Source organism: Macaca thibetana, chromosome 1, assembly GCF_024542745.1.
Source record: "Macaca thibetana thibetana isolate TM-01 chromosome 1, ASM2454274v1, whole genome shotgun sequence".
Classification (NCBI taxonomy): domain Eukaryota; kingdom Metazoa; phylum Chordata; class Mammalia; order Primates; family Cercopithecidae; genus Macaca; species Macaca thibetana.
Genome location: NC_065578.1, coordinates 62,958,731 through 62,979,757, shown reverse-complemented (window position 1 = coordinate 62,979,757; position 21,027 = coordinate 62,958,731). Strand labels below are relative to the sequence as shown.

Genomic DNA, 21,027 nt, shown 5'->3' with positions numbered 1-21,027 from the left:
GGAGCCTGCATCAGCTGCTCCCTCTCCACACCTTCCAGGACCTGTGTCCAAACGCTCACTGTGTCACCATCATTGTTTTCATGCTGCCCACCAGACCAGCCTTTGAGGTCCTAGCAGATAATCCTGTAGCCCCAACACCTGCCCAGTGCCTGGCACCCAACGGGCCTCCATGTGCCTGCTGACCAAGGACCATTCCTGACTCACAGCAGGTGCAAGAAATAAAACAGCCCAGGCTTCTCTCCTCCCCACCACTGCCTCAGGCCCCAAGAAACCCGAGCAAAATTTTATTAAGTTCCCCTTTCTCCTGCATGAAGGAAAGATGTCCCAGCCTGAAGCAGATGGCCCTGGGAGGCTAAGGCAGAGTTGCTGTAGGAAATCCAAAGACACGGGGGCCTTTCTGGACATCTTCGCATCCAGATGGCTTGCAGGTTCAAAACTGAGAACACTTTCCCCTCTACTCATTGGGAGAAAGAAGAGAGAAAGGAAGAGCTACCCAGGGGATATTTCCCTAGTAATGAGACCTCTTTCAAAATTCCTGAGAAAAGAAAGGGAAGGGCAGAGCAACATGGAGGGAGAAAAAAGATGCTGAGGGCCAGCAGCCAGCACTCACCACCTCTATTCCCAGCCTGCAGGTGCACCGTCCCTGCGGCACAGTGCCAGGATTTTCCACACCTTCTCTCAAACACAGTCCACACGAAAAAGGAGAAAGAGGAGGACTATAAGGGACACTCTGAATTGGCTGCCAATTAAGAGCAGGGTGACCCTAATTTATAGCAGCAAAACCCAGTTATCACAGACTCCATGTGGGAAAACAGTCCAGCTCTGGAGCTGCCCACTGCTCTCCTGCAAACAGAGCACACAGCAGGTATCATTTAGCCTGATTGACTTTTTCCAGGGCTAGATGCCTCAACTGTTGGAAGAGATAGCCTGGAGATTTTCAGTTGTTCAAAGATGCATTTTTAAATTCCTAGATAGTTGCACCAAGGTAAGTTGGAGTTATCTCGGCCTCTAGGAAGGAAGAACAAAGCTTAGTAAAAGTAGAATCCATTCAACAGGCCCAGGCTCAGGAGATCCAGAACCAGACCCTACCATAAGGAGCGTCCAACCCAGTGATAGAGAAGATCCCAAAAAATAGTCATTACACAAATAAATACTCAACGACAAATTATAATGAAGGTTATTTAAGAATACAAAGTGCTAGGAGAGCACGGGAGTGGAAATCCAGTCTCACCTGTTGAGTCAGGGATGTAACATCTGTGCCAGGATAGAAGGACTGTAGCTGACGGGTAGGGGAAAAGTGCTCCTGAGGGAGGGAACAGCCCATGAAAAGCCACCATGTGCATAGGTGCCCTATGAGACTAGAGAGGGGGTTGTAGCCTGCCTGAAAGTCACGTCAGTGGATCCTTGCTTTGAAAAATATTTAGGCCGGGCACGGTGGCTCAAGCCTGTAATCCCAGCACTTTGGGAGGCCGAGACGGGCGGATCACGAGGTCAGGAGATCGAGACCATCCTGGCTAACCCAGTGAAACCCCGTCTCTACTAAAAAATACAAAAAAAACTAGCCGGGCGAGGTGGTGGGCGCCTGTAGTCCCGGCTACTTGGGAGGCTGAGGCAAGAGAATGGCTTAAACCCAGGAGGTGGAGCTTGCAGTGAGCTGAGATCCGACCACTGCACTCCAGCCTGGGCGATAGAGCAAGACTCCGTCTCAAAAAAAAAAAAAAAAAAAAGAAAAATATTTAATGCGTGTCTCTTTGATTTGTGCCAGGCTCAATGTGCTGAACACTGAAGATATGCATGAGAATTAAACACCATTCCTCCTCACCCAGATCTCACAGTGCAGAGGGAGAGACAAACATATAAACAAGTAATCCCAAAAGAGAGTGAAGAGAGTGACAGTGCCTGTTTAAAGACAAAAAAAAAAACCGGAGAGGAAGGATGGGTGGTTCTTCCCTCCTCCTGATTCAAATGCAAAACCACAGTCCACTGTTGTGCCCCCACCCTCCTACTCCTCCACTCTGTTTCTTTAGGTCTTAATTTCCTGGCACCCTGTTAACCTGCCAGCTTCCTTCTAGATACCATATGTCTCTTCCCCCGTCCCTCTTTGCCATGTTCACACTGACTTATTTGCACTTTAATTTTCACATTTCAGAAAAGCTCAAAACTAATCATCGTCTTAGGTAGCACCCAGTCTCGACAGCAGGCAGTGCTCAGGTGGCCCCACTCACTGGCTTCGCCCACTCAGAAGCCACTTAATGGGAGGAATCAAGTCAGTATTAGATCACTCGCCTTTCACTGCTATGGCCACAGCCATGAATATGCTCAGGCTTCAGAAGAGGCTTGCCTTTAGGGTCCTCCACTGTGGCAAGAAGAAGGTCTGGTTGAACCCCAATGAGACCAATGAAATTGCCAAGGCCAACTCCCATCAGCAGATCCGGAAGCTGATCAAAGACGGGCTGATCATCCACAAGCCAATGACTGTCCATTCCCGGGCTCGATGCCAGGAAAACACCTTGGCCTATCGGAAGGGCAGGCACATGGGCATAGGTAAGTGAAAGGGTACAGCCAATGCCCGGATGCCAGAGAAGGTCACATGGATGAGGAGAACGAGGATTCTGCGCCGGCTGCTCAAAAAATATCACGAATCTAAGAAGATTGATCGCCACACGTATCACAGCCTGTACCTGAAGGTGAAGCGGGATGTGCTCAAAAATAAGCGATTCTCATGGAACACAGCCACAAGCTGAAGGCAGACAAGGCCAGCAAGAAGCTCCTGGCTGACCAGGTTGAGGCCCAAAGGTCTAAGACCAAGGAAGCCTGCAAGCGCCGTAAAGAGTGCCTCCAGGCCAAGAAGGAGGAAATCATCGAGACCTTGTCCAAGGAGGAAGAGACTAGGAAATAAAAGCTCCCACTTTGTCTGTACATACTGGCCTCTGTGATTATACAGATCAGCCATTAAAATAAAACAAGCCTTAAAATATATATAGATATATAAATATATAGCATATATATGATATATAAATATATAGCGCATATATATGCTATATCATATATAGCATATATATGATATATAAATATATATCATATATCATATATATCATGTGATATGTAGATATATATCATATATCATATATATCATGATATATGTGTATCATGATATATATCATGATATATATCATATATCATATAATATGATGATATATTATATTTTTTATATATATATATATAAGATCACTCTGTCAAGCCCCACCTCCTTCAGAAAACCCTCCCAGTAATTCCAATCAGTGCCGGCCTCTCTCCTCCTTGATCCACAAAACCCACTGCCTGTAACTCCCTGTGGCACTTAATTACATTGAATTTAACAGACAGTCAACATGTTTTAGTGATTTGCACTGGTTTTGACCCTAGAGGAATTACTTAACATCTCTGAGCTTCAGTTTTCTTTTGGGAATAAAAGCATAACCTCCTTTTATAAATCCACGTGTATAAACAACACAATCAGAAGTTATCTCTGAATGGTAGGATAATGGGTGAAATGTGTTTTCATTATATATTTCTGAATTTGCTTTTAATAGAAAGAAATGTTCTCATCAGAAAAAGCAATAAAACTGCTTCCTCTTAGGTTTAAAAAAAAAGATAACACCCACTTCATTTTGTTATGAGGATTAGTGAGGTGAGGCTGTGTGCATTGTAGGGACACAATAACCTCATGAAAGCAGCGTCTACTGGCTCAGATAAGGAAACCCGAGGGAGGTGGAAAAGAGATTGGAAGGCTGTCAGACCTCTTCCGCCTCTCAGCAATGCCTGCTCTGGATATTAAGTCATTCTCTCCTACACACTAGCTTCTTTCCTGGGCTCAGACACGACCAAGGGCATCTCTCAGCTTCCCTACCCCAGAAGAGCTGCCCCTAAATCCCAAGGAAAGACTATGATTAGTGTGGGCCAGAGTAGTTCCTTTTTGGAACTGATGAAGGGTCATTTCCCAGAAGGAGGGAGTGACGGATGAGGGATCGAAATCAGGGCAATAGGCCGGGCGCAGTGGCTCTCGCCTGTAATCCCAACATTTTAGGAGGCCAAGATGGGTGGATCACTTGAGGTCAGGATTTTGAGACCAGCCTGGCCAACATGGTGAAACCCATCTCTACTAAATATACAAAAATTAGGTAGGTGTGATGGCAGGTGCCTGTAATTCCAGCTACTCGGGAGGCTGAGGCTGGAGAATCATTTGAACCCGGGAGGCAGAGGTTGCAGTGAGCTGAGATCGCACCATTGCACTCCAGCTTGGGAAACAAGAGCGAAACTCCATCAAAAAAGAAAAAAAAAAAAAAAAAGAAGAGAAGGAAGCAAAGGAAGAAAGGAAGGAAGGGAGGGAGGGAGGGACGGAGGGAGGGAGGGAGGGAGGGAGGGAAGGAAGGAAGGAAGGAAGGAAGGAAGGAAGGAAGGAAGGAAGGAAGGAAGGAAGGAAGGAAGGAAGGAAGGAAGGAAGGAAGGAAGGAAGGAAGGAGGGAAGGAAGGAGGGAAAGAAGGAAGGAAGGGCAATAGTTCTACAGGGAGAAAATAATATGATTCCACTACAAAATACAAAATGCCTTGCCAGGTGCTCAGTCCACAGTCAATGCTTAATACTTGACAGTAACAATTATCACAAAGTTGTTGAGTTAAATCAGAATAAGCAGTGTGATTTAGATGGACTATGTGAGAATACTGGTGGAAGGTGGGACCACAAAAGAAGGACTGACAGAGGCTGAAACAGGCCAGGGTGCCTTCCCGGATGTGGATGCAATACAGGCTGAAGAACAAATAAGAACAGCAAGAAGAAATGAAAAGAGGAAAGAGTCTGAACTGGATATGCCAGGGAGGTAGGCCGGTGTGAGGGTAGAAATTCCTGGAAGCTTCAAGATAGGCAAAGGGCCCTAAACCAAGGGCAGGACACTGACATCGGGATCAATTCATTATTCCCATACCATTTAGGGTGTATCAGTCTTGCCTCCCCAATAAAAACAGTAAACTTCTTACAGGAGAGGATATTGCCATATTTCTCCCGCATCCCTTTCAGTTGCTAAATCAGTATTTAACCAAATGGAAGCACCAGTGACTTCTTGTTAGTTTACACAGCATGTCTCCCTTGGGCAGGTGCAGCTATGCCTCTTGGACCCCTCCTTTCCTTCCCTCCCATCCACCAGCACTCAGATCAATTGCTCTGTGTATTTGATGAGCCTGGGGGAAGCCACTTTCACCCACATCCTGGGATGGCTAAGAAACTTTCTAAACCTAAGCCCTCGGGCAAAGATGTGAGAGGATTATTTGTAAAAGGTTTTGACCACCTTATCTATATAGTTTTAACCCCAATACAACCATCAAATCTGACAATTGCTCCTTAAAAAAAAAAAAAAAAAAATCAAGTTGTAGCCAGCATAAGGGGGAAAATGCTTTATTCCCTGTGCCTGGTGCTTTCTTTCTGGGGAGGGAGACTAATCAGTGTTAAATCCTGGACTTTCCCTGCACCTTTACGAACTTCTCCTTGCAGGGGCCTGGAGCACAGTCCTAGGCAGCAACTTATGGATGAGCTGGGTGGCACAGACTGGGCATGCTCAGTTCAGCTCCTCCCTTCCTCAGCAGGGAAAAAGGACATTAGTTATCAAGTGTCCCCTGGGAGGCCCTGACAGCAGACTCTAACCCACTGAAGACTATCTGGTCACAGGCAAAGTTTTCAACACTTTGACTTAGGGACACCAGATGTGAGTGAGCAAAGCGCTATGAGCTGCACAGAGAAAAAGAGGGTAAATCACTAAAAAAGAGGGTAAATAAATTAAGAAATTAAATTCTTAATTTTCGAGATTAAAAACATCGTCAAAAATTGTTGCTGCTTAGGCCGGGCGCAGTGGCTCATGCCTGTAATCCCAGCACTTTGAGAGGCCGAACCAGGCAGATTACTTGAGGTCAGGAGTTCAAGATCAGCCTGGCCAACATAGTGAAACCCTGTCTCTATTAAAAATACAAAAATTAGCCAGGCATAGTGGCAGGCGCCTGTAATCCAAGCTGCTCGGGAGGCTGAGCCAGCAGAATCGCTTAAAAAACCCAGGAAGCAGAAGTTGCAGTGAGCTGAGATCGTGCCACTACACTCCAGCTTGGGCCACAGAGTGAGACTCCGTCTCAAAAAAAAGAATTCTTGCTGCTTGTTTTCAGTGGTCTACACACCACTGGTCTCCAACAGGCAATATCTTGGGACTGAAAATCCCTATACAACACACAACAGTTCTCTGAAGGGAGGAGATAAAACAGTCAGACTGGGTTACTTCTTTAAGGTAGGCATATGAAAGGCTAATACAGTCCATCACCACACTGAAAGTTCGGGTAGAAAAAAGAAAAACAGTCAGTAATCTCCAGGGGGTGTGAAAATATGTTAAAACTTTGAAATACTCCAGTTGGAGTGAAATCCTAGAGGCGAGGCTATAATCTCTCTTACGGAGAGAAAGTAGAATAAGTTGCTTTCATGTACATTGTCTAAACCCATCCGGAAATGCTGTCAATTTCCCATGAAGAACAGATAAGAGCCTTTCAAAGATATCTAGGATTTCAGGCAGCATGTTCTATTTTTACCTTATGATGTTTAACCTTCACAGAGCGTAAGAAAGTCCCTGCCCTTGAGAAACATTAATATAATTATAACCTAAGACTTCCAGGTGCTAAGAAAGTCCACGTCAGAGATAACTGTACTATAAAATCATGCCTAACAAGGTGCTGAGAACTAGCAATTTTGCCCTATCCCATCTGTGAAAAATCTTAAAGGAAGAATTGCTGCTCTCCATTCAATTCAGAGGTGTAGCTTCGATCACACACCAACCACCAACTGTGGCCCAGGCACTGTGCCAAACACTGCCCATGGTCCTTCCCCCTCTGTCAAGGTAGGCGCCATTATGGCTCCCATTTTACAGGTGCGGAAAGCCAGTCTCAGGGGTTACATAGTTTGCTGACCTGGCGGAGCAGTCGTGATCCTAGTCCATCCGATGCCAAAGTCCTTCTCTTTCTGGCTCCTCTCCCTGCCACAATCACCAACTACTTAGGAAAATCCTATTTTTAAGTAACTTCTCTGTCTTTTTGCAAGTAAATTTTCTTAGGTTGCAGAAATCCCAGAGCCAGGTCCCATCTACCAATGTCTTTCAACTGTTTCTAAAGACAACGGTTATTTGAAGATTTTATGGATGAAAAAAAGTGAAAATCAGGCAAATTCACCTGCTGCTGAAACAGTAGTGAAAATTGTCATATATCAGTATATTAGAGGCACAAATTCCAAACAAATGTAGTCTTTTAGAGCAGAAAGTTCAATGGGCCCTAAGTCAAAGGGGCTGGGTTTTAGACGGGCTCTGACAGCTACAGAATGACCTTGTGTGAGCTGCCAAACTCACACAAGGGAGAGAGAAATAAATCCTATTTAACTGTATTTTTTGGAAAATTAAAGGTAATACTGTATATAAAATGATTTTGTAACCTGCAAAGCCCTATACAAATGGAGGATTTAATTATAATTATTTTGACTCAGCTATTTGGCTGGGATCTTACAGAGAATTTTAATCATCAGACAGAGTTTAAAAAAAAAAAAAACTACAATGCAGTTTGGCATAATAATGATTAGGAACAAAACCCAAGCCTTAGGATATGTAGGTTCAAATCCTAGTTTTCCCATTTAACTCTCTGTGTGGTCTTGGGCAGGTTACTTACCTTCTCTGTGCTTCAGTTTCCTTATCTGGAAAATGGGGATATCATGGAACACACTGAGCACCCTGCCACATGCATTGTGAGTGTTCAAGGCAGCCAGTGAGAGGCCTGGTCAGGATTAATCTGCTTCTAAAGCCCACATACTCTTGCTCTGCTGTGCACCTTTTCAACAGACATGTGGCCATTGGAAGAGTAAGTAGTTGTGTAGTTACCAAATGGAAGGGAAGACACCAAGACAGTTGCTCTTGTATCTTCTCCCATTTGCCCTTATCCTGGCTTTTAGACTGGATTCTGCTTTGGGCATGGTAGAGGATTCACAGAGGTGTGGACCTGGAGAGAATCAAGATGCCGAATAGTGAACTATAATGCTCCTAGAACTCTGGCTTACCTCATAGGGTTGCCCTGAAGACTATGCAAGTTAAAACACTTAAAGAACTTAGAATAGTACTTGGCCCACAGTATGCTCAGTGTGTTAATTATTAGTATACTATTATTATTTTCACCAAGCAGACAAGAGGGGGCAATAGAATTAAGTAGCCTGCACTATAAGACAAAACAGCTGCATTAGAGAGAATAAGACACAATCATATACCTTTGACAAGCAGCCCTGAAAAGCACCACATTTTTAACTCCCTGGGACACCCTTTGGGAAGAAAGAGAAGTCTTCAGGCTCCCACTGAAACTGCTTCCTTCTCTCTCCTCCTCCACCCTTCATATGCTAAAAACACAACAGGCTTCATTCAACACTGTCTTTCTTTTCTTCACTCTCCTATCCCCTGGAGATCAGCTTCATTCCACAGTGAAGGCCTGGTTTAAGAACCCAGGATAGTCTCAGCAAGTCCCTGGAGACCTCAGAGCAGCTGCAGACTGCTATGGAACTCCAGCCCTTTTCCAGGAGTGGAATGTCTAACTCCTCTTCTCCTCTCCCATCCTTCAATCCCACACCCTCTCAATCCTTCCTACAAGGCTCACATCATATCCCACTTCCTCCCGAAAGACCTCTCCCTTCTCGGGATTCTGCATACATAATTGCCCACTCTGTACTCACTGGCTGTATTAAGTGCCTATTTTGTTGCCCCTAAAAGGTAAACTCCCCAATGGATGGAGCCCCAGGCTCCGCGTGAAGTGGTCAGACACAAACCAGGTTTCCTATTTTATTCCATCTAAAAATGCTGGCCCTAACCCACTAAGTTGATCTCACCATACAATATGATTTACAACCTCATGTTAGTTAACATTAGCAGCTGTAACAAAACAAACAAACAAAAAAACAACAACAACAACAACAACAACAAAAAAACACCTCAAAATCTCAGCCTTAACAATAGACATTTGTTTTTGGTTCACGTAAGACCTAAACAAGTGTGGGTTCCACCATACAGTGATTAAGGGAGAGTCTGAGGCTCTTTCCATGTTGTGACACTTTCAACACATGACTTCTAAGGTTGCCAACCCACCGAAGAAGGATCAGAGCGATTCTGCCTGGGGAGTTTTTTACGGGTCAAGCCTACAAGTGACAAAAATTACCTCCAACTTCATTTCATTGGCTAGTATTTAGTCACATGGCTTCACTTAACTGTGAGAAAGCTGAGAAATGTTGTCCAGTCATGTGACCAGAAGAGATGGAAACATATTTGGTGATCAGCTAGCAATCTCTGCCATAAATCTGCCATTTGAAAAACCCTCCAAGGCAATGACCTAACCTATTCAACTTTACATCTCCAGTAAGACTATCAGAATATTTGGTTCACTGTAAGTGCATAGAAAATGTATGATCAATGAACGAATGAGGGCAGGTGGTAAATCCTGGCCAGAGTTCTAGGAGCCCTGTAGTTCATGATGAGACATCTTGATTCTCTCCAACCCCATGCCTATCGAAATCCCCTTCCGTACCCAAAGCAGAGTCCAGTCCTAAAAGCCAGGATTAGGGCAGGTGGCTAATATACCAGAGCAACTGTATTGGTGTTTTCCCTTTCATTTGGTGACTGCACAGTTACTTACTCTTCCAACAACCACATGTCTGTTAAAAAAGTGCACAGGGGAGCAAGAGTACATGGGTTTTAGAGGCAGATAAATCCTGATCAGGCCTGTCACTGGCTACAGAACTATAGCAGAGCACTCACTGAGCACTCACTCAGCACAGTCTGAGTGTGTTCCATGAATTATTTCATTGACTCTTCACAATAAGTCTGTGAAGGAGGCACTCATGTTCTTCCTCTGACCCTCTAATCCCCTGAGAATTAATGTATTCTTCCCCATGTTCCCACAGCATTTTTTCCACAACCCTTTCCTGTAATTCACTTGTGGGAGAGATAGTTGCGTGTGGAGGTAACATATCTGCTCATTGGTGTCTCCCCAATCACACCTTAAGGATAACAAAAAGAGCATACACCTGAGAGTCAAAATACCTAGATTCAAATCCCAAATCCCAACTTAATAATTGTATGAATTTGGCTGAGATACTTACCTTCCTGAGCCTCGATTTTCTTATCTGTAAAATAGGATCAGAAGTCCAAACTCCAAGGAATGCTGAGAAGCGTAAATTTAATAGCTTTTAAAAAATGATACCTGGCATATAGCAGGTGCTGAAAAACGTGAGAATTGTTCTCCTTCTCTCTCCTTGAGGGCAAAGGTAATATTTTATTCCTGGACACGAATACTGTATCTTTCATGTGATAAATATATAATAAATGTTAGTTGAAATATACTGAGTGATAAGCTTCACTGTTGAAAAATAAAATAACAAACCCAATCTCTGCTTTGTCTTTAGAAGTCCTCTTTATCACCCCTCCCCCTTCCCACACACTTCATTACTCTTCTCTCTTTGGGTAACATGAACTTTTTTTCTTCTACACAGAAAATTTAAATGGCAAACAGAGCACCTCAGGATCCTTTCCTCCGGCCATTATCCTTCTCTTTCAAGTTGTGCTCAGCAAGATTATTTGGATATTGGAGCTAAAAACGGTCAGATTACAAGTGGAGGTCCCTGAAATGTAACATTCCCCATTGTAGGATTCTGGAATTACACCGAGCACCCGCACCCGGGAGGGGTTGCTCTTCCCCCAAAGAGCTTGCTGTTCTGAAAAAAGCCTTTGTTTTAAGGCTTTGCAAAACTGCCCTGTGGAATCCCCTCCATCCAGGTCCCCAGCACTGGCCTGGGTACTGCTCAGATCTAGAGCGTCTGCAAGCTCCCTATAAAACAAAACACTCTGGAGTCCTAAAACCTTGTAAAAGTTGCTATTCTCTGAGCTTTGGTGCTACCTTGCAGCAGGACCATCGTTTTGAAGCCAAATTTTCAGATTTCTCCAATAAGCCCTTGATAATGATGGTGGGAATGGGTGAAGCCAGGGAATGGGTGAAGCCAGGCTAAGGCCCTTCTGTTTAAGAAAGAGGCCTTGAAGACTTGAGTGTTTCTCAACTGGGGCCAGATTTGCCAGGGTCTGGTCCTCACTGGGACCTTGAGTGGCTGTCCCACTACACAGCACTCTAATAAATCCCCGCCTCCTCAGCCTACAACCACAGTTGTCCACCAAGATGCAAGATAACATACTTCATGTTCACTAAGTCCATGGTGCTGTGTTAGGTGCTATAGGTTCATAACATTCTTTTATTCTCACAAAACGCCCCAGTAAGCCACATATTATTGCTAGTCCCATTTTACAGATAAGAAAACAGAGGCTCGAAAGGTTAGGTAACTTTGCCCAAGAAGGCAACAAAGCCCCAATTCAAACTCCCATTCCCTATCAGGCTCAAATCCCATTCTATTTCCGTTACTCCATGCCACCTCTTTAAACAGCTATCAAAGGAAGTCCATCCTATATAGAAATACTTAAAAAAAGAAAAAGTTTGGACTGTTGATCTTTTAGCCCCCTTCTTTCTCTTAAAAAAAAAAAAAATCTATGATTCTATGGAGAGAAGGGGGAAAAGGAAATGTAAGGAGGCCAAACATTATGAGGCTTGGCTTATCAGTATTTCTTAACAGCTTTTGGATCAAGACTCTACAAAACCTTATTTATGGACAGACAGTTACTGTTAAGCAGAGCCTTTTTATACAACCTTTTCATCTGAGGATGTTGTAGCCTTCTGCTGCCTTTCTATTAGTGAGAGATGAGGTGTGAAATTTGCTGGCCCTGCCAAGATTATCCCATTAAATTATCTGCCCTCTTCCAATGTAATTCACTAAAGGGCAACTGTTTGAGACTCAGGCGCTATGGATGTCCATGCCTGGGTGTTCTGGGAGGTGCGGCTGGGGACGGGGGGATGAAGGAAAAAATTCAGGTGGTGGTAGCATCCCAATGACATAACACTAATCCACGTTTCACTGCCTTACCAAAATAAAGTGGATGCCACAATTATCCCATTCCTAAACAAACTGAAAACCCCAACCAAGCTTACTGCAACAAAGAGAGAGCCTTTTTACTGCTGTTTATTTTTATTTTGTATTCGTTAGCTTTTTAGATATTCCTGGCATGCAAGTCAGTCTCCGTGTAACAAGCAGCTGCATTTAGTTAAGGATTTTCGAAGAGTTGCCCCCATCCCCTCCCCCTTCAACTCCAGAGAACTTTCTCAGACTCTCCTTTCTCTTCGAGTGTCTACAGAACAGTCTCTACTGTCACACCCCAGGGAATGGGTGAAGCCAGGCTAAGGCCCTTCTGTTTGAGAAAGAGGCCTTGAAGACTTGAGTGTTTCTCAGGTGGGGCTGGATTTGCCAGGGTCTGGTCCTCACGGGGACCTTGAGCTGGCAAGCCAGCTGTCCCACTAGACAGCACTCTAATAAATCCCTGCCTCCTCAGCTTACAACCACAGTTGTCCACCAAGATGCAAATACAAAGGCACTTCATCACAATATACCTCATTGATAGATGGAAAAAACTGGCAAGCACACTTCTCTAACCACATCGAAGTTGAAGCTCACTACAAAACTATAAATCTTCCAGAACCAGAGATCCAGGCCATCCAACAAGGTGCTTCCAGTCTGTCTCTGAGTTTCAGCAAGACCGTCTTAGGGAACTCCAGCACCGGAAGGAAAATTGAAATTGGCTCTCTTCAATAATTTCTTATAACCTCTAGATTATGGCTAAGCAAGCTTCCCTTTGCTGCTGTTGGAAAACCTTGGGAAATACCACCTTTGTTCCATACATTAAAAGAATATAAATTGTAAGAATTAAACAAGGAGAGAATGTCTAGGGCAGCCATTAAGGTAAGAGCATGAACTGTTAGCGCTTATAAGCCCAGCAATGCCACTTTTTAGCAGCGTAAGAAAGTAACTTAACCTCTGTGTGCCTAAGTTTACCCGTCCGTAAAATGAGCTATGCCATCTCCCTTACGGGGTTGTTGTGAGGATTCAGTGAGTTAACACTTGCAAAAGGCTTAGAAGAGTGATTGGCCCATTGTAAGGATTAAATAAGTGTTTGTTAACTAAACTGTACAAATTGCACTCAGAATGCTTGGATTCAGAGACATATTTTCTTGCTTGAGGTCACAAGGACTTGGCACCATTCTTCAGCTTTTCTCAGGCCCAGTTAACAGCCTGCCTGGTGGAAGGGAAACTGGGGAGGTGAGAAGTGGAGGCTCCATGGAGTGTGCTAACCTGGGATAAGGCCTAGAACTGGCCACCAACACTCAACCCCTTTCAACCTCCCCAGAAAGGCAACCCATTGCCTCAGGCATCAAACACTCCAAGTCAGCAGTTCCTATTTTTCAAGGGTTGACATTTTTCTTGGAAAATATAGCTATAGCTATAAATACAGAACGGTAAAAATGCACATAAAGGCCGGGCACGGTGGCTCAAGCCTGTAATCCCAGCACTTTGGGAGGTCGAGACCGGTGGATCACGAGGTCAGGAGATCGAGACCATCCTGGCTAACACGGTGAAACCCCGTCTCTACTAAAAAAATACAAAAAACTAGCCGGGCGAGGTGGCGGGCGCCTGTAGTCCCAGCTACTCGGGAGGCTGAGGCAGGAGAATGGCGTGAACCGGGAGGCGGAGCTTGCAGTGAGCTGAGATCTGGCCACTGCACTCCAGCCTGGGCGACGGAGCAAGACTCCGTCTCAAAAAAAAAAAAAAAAAAAAAAAATGCACATAAAATTGTGAATATTATTTCTGGGAGTTCACATATCCTTCATTTCATGTACCCCAAGTTAATTTCATGCACTCACCTCTAGGCTGGGTGCTCTTCTCCAGTACTTTACATGCATGACCTCACTTCAATCTCATAACACTCTTGTAAGGCTCAGGAAAACTAATTGACATACCCATTATACAACAGAGAAAAGATTCAAATCCAGGTCTGTTAAATGCCAAAGCCTGTGCTTGTAACCATTTAGCTTTACTGTCAAGTTCTGCTATACTACACTTCTTTCATACGAGAAGATGGGACAAGAAAAGGAAAAATCCTTGAAAATATGCTATGTTGCATTTTTACTAAGCAAAGCATATATCAGAATTTTGCATACAACCAGAAAAGTTATTCTCCATTCATTCAACAAAGATCTATGGACCACTTACTATGTATGTGTATATATACATATGCTGTCTATCTGTACATACACATTTACATCAAAGTACATATAGCTTACAAAGTGTTCCATTCTCCATAGGATGCTGTGTAAAATTTTCAGAAATATTTGAAATGGGGTAGATGTTCACCATCAAACCACCGGCCAAACCTGATACTAATTTCAGAGCAAGTGACACTTTCAGAAACTTTCCAAAAGTCTAACAGGGAGCCTATGCTCACGATACAGAAGAAAAAGGATGCTATGGGGCAAAGCTGACCCTTCACTAATTATCAGGCAGATAATCTCAGGCATCAGAGTAGCAAAACAGCCTACCATGCACGCTGAATCTATATTGGAAATTAAATATTTCCAAAACTGAAGGAGGCAATTTGACTACACCCTTTGCCCATCCCACCTTGGTGAGGCTCCCCCAAGTCAGCCAGGGAGGATTTTCAGGCATCTCTAATAAAGTTGGGACTAGGGGACTTGGGCTGTCAGTGTTTTCACTGGAAAATCTCATAGTCTTAATGCCCTCGAGAGACTTCTATTCTAAAAGTACAAACAAATGCCTATTTAAATGGCAACGGAAGGTTTACAAAATGATAGCAAACACAGTAGCAGGCCACTTCCCTCTGGCTCCGAGCAGCCAAATCACAGAATCTACAAGATTCTGAGAAAGGCCAGTTAGGTTCCTAGTGCCCTGGGCTTGGGTGCAGTTATAAGGTAAGCTTCAGGTTCCTAAAGAAATTGAGCTTTGCCTAGGGAGGGGGTAGATGAGAAATCAACAATGGACAGACCAGAAAAAAATAAATTTAAAGGTTTTCTTCTGGCTAACAAAATAGAAAAATGATGGGAGAAATGTTTTGTATCTTTTTAAATAAATACATGAAACATATCTCCCCTTAAGCTGATTTCCTGAGCCACTGGCTGGGCTACCTTAGGAATCTTGAGTCCAAGGCGAAAGTGAATGTGAGTTCTAGCAGAAGTGTTGACCCCAGAGAGAAGATCAGACATTCACAGAAATGCAAAGGGATGCATAAAACAACAAATAAGACAATAATAACAGATTTGAGCTCATTACTAAAGAGTATGGAATAGGCAATACCTTTTTTAAACAACTCTAAAAGGCTGTAAACAGTTAAAGGAGACAGAATTGGGGTGGCTGCTGATAACAAGGGTGTCTTACAGTGAGCAAAATCAATGCAGGGACATTTATTTAAAGGCAAGTGACCCCCACCCCCACAAGGGGCCATGATCTAAAAGCAACCATTGTTGAAAGGTGAAGTACAAAGTAAAGGAGTCCACAGAGGAAATAACTGAATTAATCAAAGCCCCAAGCCAGGAGTCCCACCTTAGTTAAAATCACCCTGCTTATCTCCACCTCAATTTGCTGGGCAACCCAACTTGAGAAGGATGTTTACATTACGTAGGCAGCATGGCCCATTTTTACTTTTCACCCAGGTGTTGTGGCGCAGGGCCAGATGTTTGGCATCACCAAGCAAAACATCTATGTGACCAAGCTGTTTACATTTCATTAGGATTTTTCATCAGGAAGGTGCATTCCCTGCTGATGTACATCTTAATTACAATTAGGAGCTCTATTTACCCCCAGGAGCTTCCAGATTAGCACGACCACATTATAGGATCCGTTTCAGAAATCATCCTCAGAAAATGCTACTCTAGCTTCCAAAAACCATCTCCAAGAAATCAAAATTTACACACAACTTCCTTCCAGAGCGTGTTTTCTACCAAGAAAGTCAGCTAACTTTTAGTAAAAACTAATTCTGTATTCGTAGTCTATGTAGTGAATACATCTTTTTCCTCTCAACTGCTAAGTAGCGCAGAGCCTTTTCTTTTCCTAAACAGTGCTAACTTAAAAATGAAAGATGCATGATAAAAGAGCAGAGACCTAGTTATCCGCTCAGGTTTGGGGCTGGGAGTGGGGGAGGGCAAAATCCAAAGGCTCCTCACCCCCTCAAGTGATGCATGTTAAAAGTGAGGCCCGAGACCCCGGAGACTTTAATCAACTTTCCCCCTCCAACCTCCAAAGAATGAATCGGTTGTCTCCACAGGCTCAGCCGGGCTCTTCCCTCTTATTGTGTACCCGCCCAGACGCAGCAAGGACCCCAGCTTCCCGCAGCGAACTAAGACGCTCGGGCTTGCGGTGAAGTCTTTCTCTAACTGTTGCGATTGTCTTTGGAGATTACCAAAATCAAGTATGCATTAGATGGCTTTTCCCCCTCTTGTTTGTAACACGCACACACACGCGCGAGCGCGCGCGCGTGCACACCCAAAGCACTTTGGAGCCGCAGGCCGCCTCTGACAGCACATTTTGCACAAAGTGGCAGCGGCTGCAGCGGCGCACAAGTTTTGGCCTCTATGGTGACCCTCGGGAGGGCCGGAGGGCCGGGGGCTGTGGCGATGCGAGGCCGCCTGAGCCCCAGGAGGACAGGGCTTTTGTTTGCGTCGATCCGAGAGCCGCCTGTGCTCTGGCGGGCACCACTGAAAATCCGAACTCCCTCCTGGACCGCGCCTTCAGGGCCGGCTCGCAACTTGAGGGCAGGATAGACTTGCCTCAACACCGGCTGGGTCGCGCTAGGGGTTCGGGGAGACAAGGGGGGACGCCATGCACAGAAGTGCCCCGATCACCCCCAGGACCCCCAAACCCCTCCACGCTTCCTGACAGCGCTGACAAACGCTGCTGCGCGCCGAGGAACGAGTCCCTGGGCGCGCCCCGGCCCGCCGCAGGGATCTGGGGCAAACCCTGGCCTGGCGGCGCCGGCGAGCCCCGTGGCGGGTGGCCGGACGCGCCCCGGGGCCAGCGCGGCGCTTCCTGCGTGTCCCGCGCCCGGCTGGCCGACGGAAGGGTGGCCAAGGGTCAGGGGGTGGGGGCGGGCGGGGACCGGCGGGCGCCTCTTACCTTGGGCAGCAGCCCCGCGTGCGGCCAGCAGAAGCGCGGCCAGCAGCGCCAGGAGCGGCGGGCGCGTCCCGCGGCGGCGCGGCCGGTGCATTCCTCCTCTCGCGGCGGCGGCGGCGGCGGCGACGGCTCCCAGGCCGCGCGCAGAACATCCACGGGCTCTCTCCCGGCTCCCGGCCGCCTCTTCCCGGCCGCTGGCGCTCGCAGGACGCCGGGGGCGTCTGCAAAGCTCTTTGTGCCTCTAACCTGCTCCCTCGCCTCCGCCCGGCCGCCTCTGGATGCCGCGAGCGCGATCCCTCCCCAGCCCTGTGGCTGCAACCTCGCCTGGGCCGGCGGGTCAGTCCCAGGCTGCCCGGGTCGCACCAGTGGGCGTTGAGTCGCCCCGGCTCGGACTCCGAGAAGAGAGCACCCTGCGCCCAGGGGCTGCCGTCCCGGGGCTCCCTAGGCGGCGGCGGTGGCGGCTGCTCCCGCTCTCCACGCTCCCTCTCTCGCTCAACTTGTCACTTTCCACCAACTCTCCAGCCCAGCGCCCCAGCCCCGACCAATGGGAGACGCGGCCCAGGCCGGCGACCCAGCGCCCTCTGCTGCCGCCTCTCAACGCCCGCACCCTCCCCGACTTCGCAGAAAGCGGTCGCGGCTCCCGCGTCAAGGGCACGCTCCCTCCCTTCCCCCACACGCCTCAAACTCGCCACCGAGTTTGGGGGACCTTCGAGGCTACTTGACAGAAGGGGAAACCGAGGCTCAGAGACACTTATCCGGGATCTCAAGCCAGTTCGTGGCTGGACGACAGGAGACCCAGGTTCTAGCGGCGTCAGCTCTGTCACTGTTAGCTGTGTGACTCCGGGTAATGGAACATTTATTGCTATCATACAATTTCCCTTTTGATTTCTTCTTGGACCCAAGAGTTGAGAGAGTTCTTACACAAGTAATTTATACTTCGCCTTTTTGTGTTTAATTTGTAGTTTCACTGAATTCAATGTCATCCGTACCGCCTCCTGGCAAGATTTATTGAGGATTATCTGTGGTTATTTTTGTCAATGTCCGCTGGTTTCTTGAAAGAAGGTGTTTCTGTCTTCCGAATGTGAAGATAGAATATTGTATCGATTTTATCTTCTTTATATTTATATTCATTATTTTTTCAGGCCTTCTGAATCTTTGCATGTTTGTGTGTGTGTGTGTGTGTGTGTGTGCGCGTGTCTAACTGCTCTGCCATGAGCCAAGGGATCATTAAAGACCTCTACAATGAGTGTGTTTTTGTCCATTTCTCCTGGTTTAACTTTATGGATTTTGTAATTCATAAATACCCATAATGATTTGACTTTCCCTGTCGAGACTGCCTTTGATCATAAAAAGTGGTGAGCGCCTGCTGTTTTCAGCGCTCTGCTCTAGGCTCTGAAGATGCAAGGGTAATAGGACACCTGTCAGTCTTGCTCTGGAGGAACAGGAAGAAGCCCATAGTCTATCAATAATCACATGGCCACTTACTAAATACCTCCTGTTTGCCTTGTGTTTTATATGCATTTGCTCACAAATCCTCCACTGACACTAAAAAGAGTCACTAAAAGTATATACTTCTTAGCTATTTTACATATATTATCCCCATATTACAGTTTTAGAAATTGAAACTCAAAGGGAAAGTAAATGACTTGCCCACAGTCACACAGACATGGGGCAGCCAAGCCAGCACTCAGGCTGTTTCCACTGAGAGAGCTAAAAGCCTGTAACCAGAGCCTGGCACATGATAAGCACTCACTCGGGGGTTGTTGCTGTTGCAGTAGCCTCTAAGAACCCAGCTTTAGGGTTTTAAAAGGAACAGTCACTTCGTGGAGGGCAAGGACTCTGTCTCGATCATCTAGGTATCTTACTGGCCTCTAACAGTACCTGGAATGCAATAGGAGCTCAATTAATGAGCAAAGGTTAGGTCACCATTTGGAAAATATTAATTTTTCATCATATTTGTTTTGTAGGGGTGCACAGAGGAGGGACAAAATTTCATCTATACTCCTTGGCACCAGGAAAAGCAGATCCCTGAGAGCTGAGACATTAGAAGGGGGGAAAAAATGCAGCCCAAAGTATGTCCCAGCAGGTCATGGACTCCAGACTCCCAGCCCTTTGCCTTCAGGCAGGTGAATGACTAACCCATGCGGGACAAACAGTCACTTATTCTCCTCCAGGACTTCATGGCAGGAGCTGTGTTGGTAGCTTTCCTCCTTTCTATCGCTCTGACCCAAGGTCAAAAAATGATAGACAGAGAGGCCTTGGGTCAACCAGTTCATCACCTACATTGATCTGTCCCCCAAGTTTCTCTGCCTGAGATCTATTCAATCCTGTCCCAATTATCTCGCTTCTTGCCTGAGGAACTTACTGCACAAGATTCTCTTGTTGGGAAACAGTCTTTGATGGTCAGTCTTAGTATATCACAGCCCAGAAATCAGAGGATACTCAGTCACACTGCACAGTGCTGGGCAGTCCTCTGTTGTCTACAGTCAATACACACAGTTGTCAGGCAAGGAGCCTTTCTCATCTACCCACCCTGCCCCCAGCCCCCACCCTGTAACTCCTAGGCCCAGGTATCTTAGGTAACAGATGGCTGCCAGTGCTGAGTATACAGAACTTAATGGCACTTTTATCAGTACTTAACCTTCCAGGAACTTAATCACAGAATCATAGACATAAGGAATGTGAGACCTGGAAAGGGCTTTGGAAATTAAGTAGTACACCCCCCTGAACATTTTATACAGGAGAAATGTGGAACTCAGGAGGGTGAAACCGCCTTGCCCAAGGTCACAAAGCTGGCCAGAGCCAAAACTAGGACCTAGACCTGCCAGTCCAGACCTGGGTAGGGACCATCATTAAGTCATCCCAGATTCCTTCAGTTTAGCTATAGCACACACGTTTCCAAAGAAAAGGTTAGAAGTGGCCTGGTGCAGTGGCTCACGCCTGTAATCCCAACACTTTGGGAGGCCAAGGTGGGTTAATTGCTTCAGATCGGGAGTTCAAGACTGTCCTGGCCAACATAGTGAAACCCCATCTCTACAAAAAAATATAAAATATTAACCGGGCATGGTGGTGCACCTGTAATCCCTGCTACTTGGGAGGCTGAGGCATGAGAATTACTTGAGGCTGAGGTGGAGGTTGCAGTGAGCAGATATAGTGTCACTGCACTCTAGCCTAGACAACAGAGCAAGACTCAATCTCAAAAAAAAAAAAAAAAAACTGGGGTGGGGGGTGTTAGAAAAGGCTCTTCCTGTTTAAAAAAGTAAAAGAGGTAAAATATATATGTGTAAAATATATGTGTGTGTGTATATATGTATATAAATACCTCCTGTTTGCCTTGTGTTTTATATGCATTTGCTCACAAATCCTCCACTGACACTAAAAGGAGTCATTAAAAGTATATACTACTTAGCTGTTTTACATATATTATCCCCATATTACAGTTTTAGAAATTGAAACTCAAACGGAAAGTAAATGACTTGCTCACAGTCACACAGACATGGGGCAGCCAAGCCAGCACTCAGGCTATATATATATGCAAGTTCAGTAAATGCCAATGTTTAAGAGCACAGGCTGGGGAGTTGGGCTGCTTGGTCTCATGCTTCAGCTTCTTTGGTTGCTGCTGAGTGACTATGGACAAATATCTTAGCTCCCTATACTTTTGTTTCTCACCTGTAAAATGATGATGATAATAATAGCACCTATTTCATGCTGTGGTTAGTGTTAACTGAGTTAACTCACAGCAAGTGCTTTTATGAGTATCTGGCACAGAAAGGCACCTAATAAATGGCAGATATTCTCTTTATTATTTACTACATGAACCTATTTATATCATCAAAATAAGGTTGATCCTAGCCCATTTTTTACAAATGGGCTAAGTGAAATGAGTTTTTAAAACT

The 21,027-nt window shown here is 45.6% G+C and overlaps 1 protein-coding gene and 1 pseudogene across 1 annotated transcript in view; one reads left to right on the top strand and one right to left on the bottom strand.

Moving 5' to 3' along the window:
* The window catches only part of ROR1 (receptor tyrosine kinase like orphan receptor 1), a 410,977-nt gene extending 393,347 nt beyond the window's left edge, over positions 1–17,630 (bottom strand). The window contains exon 1 of the mRNA XM_050756448.1: positions 17,135–17,630. Coding sequence (XP_050612405.1) covers positions 17,135–17,225 — 91 coding nt within the window. The 5' untranslated portion in view covers positions 17,226–17,630. The remainder of the gene's footprint in view (positions 1–17,134) is intronic.
* On the top strand, positions 1,918–2,899 carry LOC126935362 (60S ribosomal protein L19-like; annotated as a pseudogene).
* Positions 17,631–21,027: the final 3,397 nt, after the last annotated feature.